The sequence below is a fragment of the Ochotona princeps genome, chromosome 5 (assembly GCF_030435755.1).
Source record: "Ochotona princeps isolate mOchPri1 chromosome 5, mOchPri1.hap1, whole genome shotgun sequence".
In the NCBI taxonomy this organism is placed as follows: domain Eukaryota; kingdom Metazoa; phylum Chordata; class Mammalia; order Lagomorpha; family Ochotonidae; genus Ochotona; species Ochotona princeps.
Window position 1 is genome coordinate 72,474,406 of NC_080836.1, and position 13,618 is coordinate 72,488,023.

At 38.8% G+C, this 13,618-nt stretch overlaps 1 protein-coding gene across 2 annotated transcripts in view; it reads right to left on the reverse strand.

The window, feature by feature from the left end:
* Nucleotides 1–13,618, reverse strand: part of PGAP1 (post-GPI attachment to proteins inositol deacylase 1) — a 75,142-nt gene that overhangs the window by 29,570 nt on the left and 31,954 nt on the right. For both annotated transcript variants that reach the window (XM_058664777.1, XM_058664778.1), the window contains 4 exons: nt 13,354–13,406; nt 12,508–12,574; nt 939–1,044; nt 223–278 (listed from right to left, as the gene is read on the reverse strand). In XM_058664777.1, the coding sequence (XP_058520760.1) occupies nt 223–278; nt 939–1,044; nt 12,508–12,574; nt 13,354–13,406 (282 nt within the window). The remainder of the gene's footprint in view (nt 1–222; nt 279–938; nt 1,045–12,507; nt 12,575–13,353; nt 13,407–13,618) is intronic.

Consider the following 13,618-nt stretch of genomic DNA (forward strand, 5'->3'; position numbering starts at 1 on the left):
TGTGTGGTCCTTGTTATTTAAACAGATGGACTAAAAAAGGAAAAACCAGCAAAAAAAGCCCAAAAATAAAACCCTAGAAAACCGAATACTAAGTGGATTTTATTAAGGAATTATTTTAGATTGTGTGAAAATATCATGTGGTTTAGAGTCTTTAAACTTTTTAACTTTTAAAGACAAAAACCAAAATATTTTGAGAGAAAAAATCTTCAGTGGAATACTTACATTATAAGCCACATAAGTCCATCTGGACACTTTTACTGGAACCCACATAGATGTTCCTTAAGAAAAAGAAAATTCATTCATTTGCTCTGCTTTGTCTCAATACTAGTAATTTCTTTTTTGAATCCTGGTGAAACATATCTTCATGTCTGAACAAAGTAACTTTTTAAACTTTGGCTATTTATAGCAGTACGGTATCTATATGTTCATCACTAACCTTCACAACAAATAAAAGTATTGTCAATGTATTTGGTGTCTTCAGATACGAAGAATTACCAACAGAAGAAAATATTTTATTTCCCAAATAAGACATACAAGTAAGAAGATTATAAAAAGGTATTACGTTTATTTAAAAGTAAATTTTACCAGGAAAAGACAAAAGACATGCAGGCAATCTAAAACAAGAATGAAGAACAACTAAAATCAGAAACTTCTAAAGGAGTCATAAATAAAAAGGATTTATTCCATGTGACTGCAAGGAGAGTAGAGGTGTTATGTAACACTAAAAGTCTCCTATCTGTCATCTTATTTTCAAGACAAATTTTTTTTTATCAGCAACACCCTAAAAGTTATTCTTCTTTTATTCTTCCTAAGAACTTCACCAGTGTCCTAAAGAAAAAAATATTAATAAGCCATAATTTAAAGTATACTAGGAGTCTGGTAATAAGTTACCTAAAAATAATGAAAAACTCCACTTAAGATATACTATTACCACCAACCTGTTAAGTCAGAAATTATTGATGGATTTTCCTCAAAGTGTTTTGCTGGATGTCTTATAAAGTGGTGATTCAAAACTGATAATTTCTTCTTGGGATTTTGAGTTATCTAGAAAGAACATCAATATATTCTGTGTTAACTACGCATTTTATTTATTTTTTGCTTTTTAAATTTTGAACTGTGCATTTTAAGTATAAGGAAATTAAAACAGAGAAATTAAGGAGCTTGCTCAAGGTCACACGGCTATGAAGTCTGGACTGAGAGTCAAACCCTGCTCTAGTTCTAGCTCTGTACTTTTATGCATTACACAACGGTGCCTCTTAAGGAATAGTAGGAATGAACCATTATAAAGATGTGCAGAACCAGAAAAGAACTGAAGAGATTCTCTGGCCTAGCAATTCCACCACATCAGTTTCCAAACTTAGACAAGTGTCAGTCCCAAAACCCAATATAAAGAATTCATTGGTTCCTAGAGAAACTGTTCTTTCACTGTCTTCTACTTGCTTTTTCAATACCTTAATACAACAAATGTTGGAAACTTTATGTAAGCTGCCCCTCCTTTAAAAGAGAGAGAGAAAAAATCTATTTGAAATCACTATTCAACTGTCTAGTTTAAGCATTGAAACTAACATCTAAATGATTTTCTCATCAACAACACAATGAGCTAATGGCAAAGAAATGACAGAGAAGACCCAGTAATACTAAATATTTTCAAACCTTTAGAAAGCCACCTAGTATTTGCTTGCACATTTCTAACCAGTTATTTTTTGTTGTTGTTGCAAACCGAAAAGCTCATTTGCGAAGGGACCAGGTGAACAGTGAAAGGAGAAAGGGAAAGCACCTCCCAAGAGAAAGCCTGGAGGTGGGGTGTCTTTTGAAAGGGAAGGAGAGAGGCACACCAAAGGAGTCTTTGGATTTTAAGCATTCCCTGAACCCTCCTTATTGGGTGGGAACCTACAGGTAAGATGTTCTCCATTGGTGGTCTCTTAATCAGCTAGGAAACAGGCGATGTTGGTGCCGCACACCTGAAGGTGTGGCCAAGACCTCAGCAGGCCTGGATGGCCTCAGAATCCCCTCTTGAAATCCCACATCCTACTTCTGTAGGGGTAAAGGGTGATGATATCTTAAGGCTACTTCCTGCTGAAATGGCGTGGTTTGGGTAAAGGGACACCTGGAGGTGGTCTAACAATTTACTTTCTTTTTTTTTTTTTTTAAGATTTATTCATTTTATTACAGCCAGATACACACAGAGGAGGAGAGACAGAGAGGAAGATCTTCCGTCCGATGATTCACTCCCCAAGTGAGCCACAACGGGCCGGTGCGCGCCAATCCAAAGCCAGGTGCCAGGAACCTTCTCCAGGTCTCCCACGTGGGTGCAGGGTCCCAATGCATTGGGCCGTCCTCGACTGCTTTCCCAGGCCACAAGCAAGGAGCTGGATGGGAAGTGGAGCTGCCGGGATTAGAACCGGCGCCCATATGGGATCCCGGGGCTTTCAAGGCGAGGACTTTAGCCGCTAGGCCACGCCGCCAGGCCACAAGTTACTTTCTAAAATAATACTTTCCCATCTGAGCAAATCTTCCCAGGACAATACTCTGCCATATACAGAATAAATAGGTGATTCCATGTTACTCTGAAATACTGAAGGATGTTTTTAGCAAAACAAGAAAACTATTGTTACCCATCTAAATAACAAATCCTTTTCTGACTGATATGAAGCAACTTCACAAATAAGTAACTTTTTAATCTTGTTCTTAATTTATATAAAATTAACAGATCTCACATTATTAATGATAACAGATTTGGAAGCATAGGAGACCCCATTCTTCCCTTCCCCCTATTTTTTCCCAAATCACTACAAGTATACATAAATTCACATCACTGTAACAAACTTGACTTTTTGATATTTAAAGGTAATATGGCACAGTAAATAGTGCAAGGAGAAAAAAACTACATATAATAAAAGTAAATTAAATTACAAATGACAAGTCTACTATTATTCATGAATATACACTTGCTGATACAGCAGTTAATTCCCAGCTTGTTAATCCTACTTATAGAGATTACATTTCTACATTCTGTGTATTGTCACAAATCAGGAAGAGCATAAGATATTTGTCTTTGTGGGAATGGCTTAGTTCACTAAGTATAATAGTTTCCAGCTTAGTCCATTTTTTGCAAATAGTAAGATTCCATTCTTTTCCAGGGCTGAGTAGTATTCTATAATGTACATGTACCGTATTTTCTTTATCCATTCATCAGCTGATGGATATCTGGGATGGTTCCATATCTTAACTACTGTGTAACAAATAATACTTTTTTCGTAAAGATGTATTTAGTTCTGCTTGGCAAGACAGATTGAGAGAGGAGAGACGGAAAGATATTCCGTCCACTGGTTCACCTCCCAAGTTGGCACAATGGCTGGAGCTGAGTCAATCTAAAGCCAGGAACCTGGAGCTTCTTCTGGGCCTCACACATGGAGGCAGGGTCCCAAGGCTTTGTGCCGTCCTTGACTGCTTTTCCAGGCCACAAGCAGGGAGCTGGGTGGGAAGTAGAGCAGCCAGGACACAAACTGGTGCCCTTATGGGATCCCAGTACATACAAGGCGAGGACTTTAGTCATTAGGCTACTGCACCAGACCCTATACTAACTTCCTAAAGTTAGTTCCTTTGCCATTCTGATAGAATGCTAGAAAAACTCATGTTTGCTGATGTCCTTAAAACAGGGTACACAGAGTAGTATACTCGATATTAGATATGGTATAACTAAAAAGGATGGTGGGATTTACATATTCATTGATTCAACCTCTATAATCAACTTGTTCTTAGAGTGAATTGGCTTGACTTGTTAAAGCTACCACATCTGTTTGCAATCAATTAGAAGCATAAATCTTTACAGCAAAACTTTCATTTAAGCAACTGCCTAGGTTGTTTTATCCCTGGTCAAGTGTTATACTGCTGAGAGAAAAGTAGCCCAGAGCTGGCTGGCATTCTGGGCCTAGTTCGTGCCATCTCTGTTAATTATACCAGTGTGCAATATAGTTATATAAATGTTATAGCCTGTAACTGCTTTCCCAGATGACAGGCAGGAAGCTGGATGGGAAGTGGAGCAGCTGGCACACAAAACAGTGCCACATGGGATCCCAGTGCATACAAGGCAAGGACTTTAGCCACTAGGCTACCACACCAGGCCCTACATTGCTGACTCTTGTGCAAAGAAGACAACAATATCTCAGAGTAATGATGAAGATGCAGAGAACACAGCCGCTGGCAATGAACGGAAGTTCTCTGGCTTGTGACAGGGATTCATCAGACAAGACAGAAAGGGTTCTGAATGCAAGATAGCCCTACTTCCCTAATCAGCAGGAAGTAACTACACAAGACATGACGCATCTGCACCCTTTGGCAAGCCTTAGATGAACAGTCGGATATTTCTGAGGTGGGAATGAAATGCAACAGGTAGGTAGCGAGTTGAGGGTCATGAGCTCGAAGTCACACTCCACCTGTTCTTTGTAAATCCCACCCACTTATCAATCAAATGACTCCTTCCCAGGAAAGACTTCTCATCAAGAAACCATGAACCCACTACCCTTCTCAAGATCATATGAAAAAAATTGGGAGCAAATGGATATTACCCAAAAAGAAATCCATGGATTTCAAATGTTTTTGCACCAAAATAAACTCATGTGCTAATTCTTTTTTTTTAAAAAATTAAAAATGTCATATGAAGACGAGCACTGTGTGTGTTTATGCATGGAGCGGGGAGCAGGTGGTGATCTCTCTTGACACCAAGAACGGAAGGTAGAAATATTTCTCTCTCTCCTACCTTTCCCCTCCTGACTCACTCCACCCCCAAACATGTATGCATTCCTTATGCAGCTGTGAGCTTCTTACCTTTTAGATTAACTTAAAATTTTTAAAAAAGGAAAAAATAAAAATTTTATTAAGTCAAGACAGTATCACCCTTGCTTCTCTAGATAATTCTCACATAAGCTTTGAGTTACAACTTTTATTCTGATACCCACTAAAAACAATTCCAATTCTTGGTACAACATATTTGGGATTAAGCTCTGAGTTACGGTTTTTATTAACATTCTATTCTCTTGGATTGCATGTTTCTTGTCATTGAAAATCACACTCTAATGCTTTATTTTCTATAATTTAGTGCAGAGCATTAAATATACAGTCATCTCTCAGTATCTGTGGGTGATTGATTCCAAGAGCCCAGGGAGAAAACAGTCCCCAGGATCAAAACAATGAAAGATGGATACCCAATGAAACTGTTGGATATGTGTAGACAATGGGGCGCTGGACTGTCTGACAATGTCTGTACCAACAATATCGGGGTACATTTAAAGGGACTGATAGAATTATGATTCCTTATGAAGGACTACACCATTGTAGTAAAATGAGGAAAATCTGTCAGAGGAGGGGAGTTTGGGGGGGAATCCCAGCCTATATGAAATTGTACCACATAATTCAAAATTCAAAATAAAATAAAAAATATAAAAAATAGAATATGGGCACGTCCATTAAAAAAGCAAAAAACAAACAAATAAACAAACCAAAAAGCAATGAAGTCGTAGGCTAAACCTCTACTTATAGCACCAGCACGCCATATGAGCACTAGTTGATTTCCAGCTGACCCACTTCCAATCTAGGTTCATATTAGTGGACTGTGTAAGTAACTGAGGAGAACCTGAGGCCTTGGGCCCTTGCACCTTTGAGGGAAACCTGGAATAAGCTCTGGGCTCCCAGGTCTGGACCAGCTTAGCTCTGGCTATTATGACCATTTGGGAAGTGAACCAGCAGATCAAAGATCACTCCATCTTTCATCTCTGCCAGTATTCCTGACTTCCAGGTAAAATAAATAAATATTTTAAAAATAAGATTTAATTATTTTTATTGGAAAATCACATATACAGAGAAAAGGAGAGACAGAAAAATCTTCCATCTGCTGCTTTACTTCCCCCAATTGGCCACAATGGCCACAGCTGCACTAATCCAAAGCCAGGAGCAGGGAGCCTCCTCCAAGTCTCCCACGTGGGTATAAGGTCCCAAGGCTTTGGGCCATCCTTGACTGTTTTCCCAGACCACAAGCAGGGAACTGGAAGGGAAGTGGAGCAGCCAGGACATGAACCAGTGCCAATATGGGATCCCGGAGCACGCAAGATGAAGACTTGAGCCACTAGTCTACCGCACCAGGACCTAAAATAAATAAATCTTAAAAAAAAAAAACACCTTCCATTATATAAAATTGCACAGTATCTGCATATAATTTATAAATTCCTTCCGCTTAGTTTAAATCATTTCCAGGTTATTTATTATATCCAAAACAATACAAACACAATGTAAACAGTTGTAGTATTTTTTGGGTGAATAAAACATGCTTGAGAAGAAACATTTTACAAACATTTTATATCTGTGGATGGTCAAATCCTCAAGTACAGATGTACAAAGAACCAGCTGTTTGGCGTGGATGTGGGGAGAAAGGCACCCTCCTTCACTGCTGGTGGAGTGTAGGCTAGTCCAACCACTGTGGAAATCAATATGGAGAGTGCTTGCAAAATTGCAAATAAACCTGCCATATGACCCAGCAATCCCGCTCTTAGGAATATACCCAAAAGGAGTGAAATCTGCATATGAGAATGGGATCTGTAATCTTATATTTACAGCAGCAAAATCTACAATAGCAAAGTCATGGAAACAAAACAGATGTGCGTCCAAGGAAGAGTGGCTGAAGAAACTGTGGTACATCTACTCTATGGAATATTATTCAGCTATTAGGAAGAACGATATTATTCTATTTAAAACCAGGTGGTCCCAACTAGAAGCCATTATGCTCAGTGAAACAAGTCAATCACAAAAGAACAAATACCATATATTCTCTCTCATATAAGGAAGTCAACATGGAAAGTGTAACTCCAACAGTCTAATCTATACTGTTTTTTTCTTCTTTTTTTTTAAGTTTTATTTATTTATTTTTTTGATCGTTGGTTTGCTCTTTTGGCTGTATCTCATATGTTTTGATGTTTTTATGTCAGCTTGCTTGCTTCCGAATAATCTCTTTTCTCTAGTAGAATTCATCAAGTGCTCATGAAGTATATGATGGCATCATCTTTCCCAAGAGACTTCTGTGTTTCCTTTTAGTTAAGCATGTGTTGCTTACTCAGTGGCACATTCTTTTATCAGGGTGCTGCAATGTGTTGTTGATGCTGTTGTTGTTATTGTTGTTGAGCTCGATGTGGCTGTTATGAAATGATGTCAATCCGAAAAACAGTAATATTATTGCAACCCCAAACTGCCTGTATCTCATGCAATAAGATATTGTGAAGTAACCAATGATATGAGGCAGATTGCTTATGATCTACATCAAAGAATTGTAAAACCTAATGTACTTGTAAGGCCCCATGATACTTGGAAATGGGGAGGGAGAGCAGAGAAATCTTACATCACCCTAGAAGGTGTGAGGAAGATGGGAAATATAACCTATCAGGATCATAACTGGTAACTCATAGACAACAGACTCGAATTAGCATTAGACAACAGCAAAACTACAAAAGCATATGGGGGAATCAGGAGTAATCCTAACAACCTCTTGACAGGAGGTCATACGCATAGAGCAGGGGGGGGACCCCAGAGTGGAGCAGGCGGACAGGAGGCGGCTTTTATCCCAACCCTGAAGACTCCTAGATCCTCACCAAGGAGCACCAAGGACTACATCCCTACTGCCAAGGAGACCACGGGGAAATGGAGTGCCTTCGGAGACCAAGAACTCTGATGTCAATTGTCCCCATTTGGATCTACCACATGGGATGGAAGAAGCCCAAATCCTGCCTAGCAGGTTCCAAGGTCATCGGAACAACAACCAGGATCCCTGAGCGGTCCGCAGAAACAGAAGAACAGTAAACTTTCTTCGGGACTAGGGAGAGGAGCTTTCTCTGGTCCTTGCCTGCTTCCAACTTTGGGTCCCCACCCCCCTCTCGTAATAACCATCAGGAGCGCTCCAGAAACCCCTCAAAACAAACAAACAAAACTAGAATAGACAGACAGATAACAACAAGGAAAGCTTAGAATCAGACAGGAAACGGTCAGCGGGGATGCACTTTTACCTCACTGGGTGGGACACAAAGGTTAGTTACTCCTCACTGGGGTATGGAAGATTTCTCTGCACACCCCTCCTAAACATGCTCACCTAAACTGTTGACATATATCCTGTTAGAATTATAGAGTTAGACCACCCGAAAAACAGCCAGGTTCAGTGAAATCATGCTTCAATGCTATAAACTGCTAAAGACTAAAATTAAAATAGGCATGAGACAGCTAAATAGCAATCTAAGCCATTTTAAGGTGTATAGAATATGGTTGAATGTAAACCAAAATTGAAATGTCTATGAAGTAGTCACAGGTTGTGGTTGAGAACCTGCATTTTCCTATTAACATATTGGTTAATCAATACCATGTCAATTAATGCCATAATGTTGTAAATCGTTGGAAATATTATGTTGGGACTTTTAATTGATTGGAATGATACTCTGCCGGCTCTACCTTTAGACCAGAGATGGTCTCACTAAGAAACCATTGAACTTACCAGGACAATAAGATGCTGAACTTTATGCTTGGTAAATACCTCCAATGAAAGAATGTCAACTGAATTTGAACTATGGAAATGCAACAAGGTGGAGCAATCCACCGTGGGGGGAGGGTTTTGGAAGGGGCAGGGGGAATCCCAGTGCATAAAAAAATGTATCACATAATGCAATGTAATTAGTTTTAAAAAAAAAGGAAATGCAAAAAAAAAAGTTATTCCTGAACAAAAGATAAAACAAACAAACAAACAAAAAAAAAAAAAGAACCAGCTGTTGTGAGTATGCTTAGTGGGACTCAGTTTCATGAATAGTAGTTTATTGTGATTCTTAGCAGTGTAGTTACTCAATATTTCCATTTTGCTCCTAAAAATATGTCTGTAAAACATGTATCAAGACTAAAATTTACCTGTATATTTGTGTTCTCATGTGTTACAAGAAAACATGACTTTACCTGTGAAAACTGGCTTTATGGTACAATTTGTTAAGGAATATACATGGCTGAAGTACTTCTTCATTGGTCAGAATAAAATCACCAAATACTGGTTCAAATAAAACTGTTCTTTCAATTTTGATTCTATTACTGTATTAACTGTACTTGCTCAAGTAATTTTTTTTTAAAGATTTATCTATCTTCATTGGAAAGGGGGATATAGAGAGAGGAGGAGAGACAGACAGGAAGATCCTCTGTCCAATGGATCACTCTCCAAGCAGCCCCAATGGCTGGAAAAGAGCCAATCCTAAGCCAGGAGCCAGGAACTCCTCTGGGTCTCCCACGCGGGAGCAGGATCCCAAGGCCTCGGGTCATCCTCGACTGCCTTCCCAGGCCACAAGCAGGGAGCTGGATGGGAAGTGGAGCTGCCGGGATCAGACCCGGCGTCCATGTGGGATCCCGGCGTGTTCAAGCTGAGGACCTTAACCAGTAGGCCACTGCGTCGGGCCCTGCTCAAGTAAATTTAAAATGTTTTGCCATAGTCAAACTTATCAATAAAACGACAAAAAAAGTGTGTTTCATAACCAAGTCACATTGTCAACTCCATAAAGTTTATACACTTCCGTAAAGATATCTTAATATGAAATTTTGTGGTTTAGGATGTGGTAAAACACAGTAACTTGGATTCTCGAAACAGAGATAAGAATTGTAATTCTTTTAATAGCAGTTATGCCACTTTCTCAGATTTTAGGAAGAAACAGACACTTTTCCCTACCTCTCAAGAAAGTGAAAAAGTTCTAAGACACAGTAAGAAGGAACATACTGCTTAGAGACCTACTGAGAAGATGTCACCCTGACAATCTGTCAAAGAGCTGGAGTTTCAGGACAAAGACTCCAAAAACGTTTGGACTGTAGTATTTTGCCACAATGAAGAAGATAACTGAGAAGCCAGGGCAACAACTTTCAAAATATATTTCCATGAAACAGTGATACAATGCATGACAACCTGAAGTGAAAAAAATGTTTAAGACATAATACACCTTGCTCCCAACTCACAGAAAAATTCCAGTTCATGAGTAGAATTCTCTGAATGCTGCCAAGATCCTTGGAGCCTGTGAGTAAGCACTGGTTGGTAGACAAGACATTGCTGAAAGGGGGACATGGTGTTTTATGAAAGACACTATGATTTCCAGGTGCTCAGCTAACTGAACAAATTGCAAAATGAGTACTCTGAAGAGCTGATAGTGTGAAATTATACAAAAGCCCCACTCATAGAAGTACATAATTTTTCATGAGCTTGGGTTACCCAATGCACAGACATATTTTTATCTTATCAGAAAGCTAAAGCCACTTAAAAAAATTTTTTTTTTGAAGATTTATTTTATTTTTATTGGAAAGTCAGATATACAGAGAGGAGGAGAGACAGGGAGGAAGATCTTCCTGCTGGGGTCCGTGTAGTGGGTGTGGATGACACAAAGGTGTGAAGAGATCAGCTCCCCTGTTTGGCAAGGCCAAGAGGAGCTTCCAGCTGTTTGGCAAGGCCCAGCGGATGTCTCACCAACCACCTTGATGCATTCTCACCTCCTTTTGCATGGACACTCAACCACCCCACTAAGAATTCTGTGTCTATTGAGGCATTGTTGTTTGTCCTGTGAGATGGCTTTTGGAACCAAGGTGAGCTTGGGAATTAATGTTGCTGATAATGTATTGGTGAGTGGGCCTTTAACAATTTGCACACAAGAGTATAATTAAGCTCATGCCATTTCTGGACACCTTATTGTGTGCCTACCCATTGCTCCAGAATCTGGCTCAGAAATGTGGCAAGCCTTCTGGGAAATGGCTTGGTAAATATTCTAAAAATTAATGAAAGTGGTGGGAGTATGAGCTGAAACAGCTATGGCGATAAATACAGTTACTGTGACCTTAAAGGTTAGCCTGTCTTTGCAATTTCTTTGGATCATAGAAAATGTACCTGTTTTAGCCTCTTACATAATTTTTGGCTAGAGGAATTAAAGCATGCTTTTATTAATATTATGGAGATATGCTTTTAATTATTGTTTGATTATTTATGTGGTTATAGAGCTTGTAATTGTAGGGGGATTCAATATTTGAAACTTTTATCTTGGACTTTTACGTCTTTTTTTCCCTTGTGACATATTTCTCCCATTAAATGATGGGCAAGCTGTGGAAACAGAAATGTAGTAGGAATGTATTACTGATTAGTAGGTAATCACATGTGCCTTTGCCTTGGAGCCCTGGCTGTCATCCAATAGCTACTACTCAAGAATGAATAATGGCTTGCTTTGAAGAAAATCATTATGGCAACTTACAGAGTTATCTTTAACAGCACCTGGTTGACCATGAAGAAAAAATAAAATAATCAAACATCTGTGCATATCCACTTAGTTATGAAGTAAAAATAGAACAATCAAACATTTGTGCAGAGGCTTGTGATATGTCTGAGAAAATAAAAAGGACAGCTTCTTGAGCTGTTAGCAAAGGGCACCAAGTGACAGTGTCTGTCTCTTCATTGACTCCACATACCCTTCTCGAGCTCCAAACTTGGATGGAGCTGGACTCTGGCATCTTCCATCTGATGATTCACTCCCCAAGTGGCCAAAACAGCTGGAGCTGTGCCGACCTGAAGCCAGGGGGCAGGAGCCTCTTCTGAGTCTCCCACATGAGTACAGGGTCCCAACGCCCTGAGCCGTCCTCCATTGCTTTCTCCGGCCACAAACAGGGAGCTATATGGGAGGTGGAGATGCCGGGATTAGAACCGGTGCCCATCTGGCATCCGTATGGCACATGCGAGGCAGGGACTTTTGCTGCTAGGCTACCATGCCGGGCCCACAGAGGCCACTTTTAAAAAGAAACATGGTTGGATGGACCCAACATGATGGCTCAGTGGCTAAAATCCTTGCTTACATGCACTTGGGATCCCATAAGAGTGCCAGTTCATGTCCTGGATGCTCTACTTTCTTTTCAGCTCCCTGCATGGGTCCTGGTAAAGCAGTGGAGAATGGTCCAAAGCCTTGGGACCCTGTGCCTGCTTGGGAGACCTTGAGGAGGTTCTTGGCTCCTGGCTTTGGATTGGCTCAGCAGCAGCTGTTGCAACCACTTGGGAAATGAACCAGCAGATAGAGGATCTTTCTGTCTCTCCGCTCTGTAAATCTCTTTCCAATAAAAATAAGTATGAAAAAAAGAAACATGGTTTAAAATGTCAAATGAGATAGATGATCACATTTACATTACTGAGAAAAAATATATTAAAAATAGCTGGTATTTCTCTTAATTAAAAACAAAAAGAGATATATCAAGTTTTAAATAATGAAAGAAGAACTGAGGGAAAATTTTTCAATTTAAACTATATTCTATAAATTATTACAGTAGTCACAATATTATCAGACAAGAATGTAAAATATTACATCTTGGAACTAATTTAAATATCTATAATACAAACTTCCACTTTCATCAAAGTAAAACAAAGATGCATTAATTTTATAACTGTTAAAAGTTTTCACTTTGTTGAAATAATTTTTAGTTTAAAATACATACCTGTTTAGTATCTGCATCAATAAGATCAAAGAAAGCTCGAATTGTAGTCAATTGCAACTGTTTACACCTACAGAATGTTACAAATGAAACTTCCTTAAAGCATACACTTTTGATCCAAACATAATTGAATCTATTATTTAATGAAATAGTTTAGTTTATTTTAATGCTGAACAATCAAAAATTAAATAAAACATCAAGAATGAATCTTAAAATTCACACTCACAAAAATAAAACAAATTTCCAGTCCATTTGAAGTAGAATTTTCAGTTCATTCTGTCTTCCCTAAATCTCCTGGCTATTGATATACTATCTGCCCCAAATTATTGCTTTTCTTTAGACACTACTGCTGGCATGGGCAGAGGAACATCAAAAGGGAATCTTTCAGCCACAATATATGGATATGAACACCAGTCTGCCTAGTTTTGATCCATATTTAATCATTCACATTAAGAGTAATTCTCTCTAATTGATTCTAAGTTTTCCATGTGTTGCTACCTCAAACAGTTACCGCTACATTAACTAAAATCCCAGACAAGGTGACCAGCCACGCAGTCTTCCTAGGGGCACATTTAACCCTGCCCATCTATGACAAATCTAGAAGTTTGCTATTTGATGCTAACTTCATTTTAGATGAATGCTACCAATCTTTAGGCAGTGAGATGATAGATTTGAAAGCAGATCCTTGTCAACCTGAGAAGTGAAGTTACAGCTCTAAGTTCCAGAGATAATCTTTTTCCCACAAGCTTAAATCTTTATGCTCAAGGTTCTAAGAAAACTAATGAGCCAATTAATACACTGATGAGAGAAGAGTACATCATATCAACAAAATAAGTAAGAACAACTTACCACACAATGGAGAGGTGGTCTGTTGAGACCCAGGTCTTAGGCACTGCTGAACTCTAACAAGAAAGAAAAAAAATCAACTTAATATAATTTTTATTCACCAAAAGGTCTAAAAACCCAATCCAGTATTTATAAACATGGTAGTTCCACTATAATATGTAAAAATATATTACTTCCTGTTTAAACTGTCACAGATATTCCTAAATTGTATTATGGGTCAATCAAGCTTAAATTATCTTTAAAATTACTAACACACCATCAGACTCTG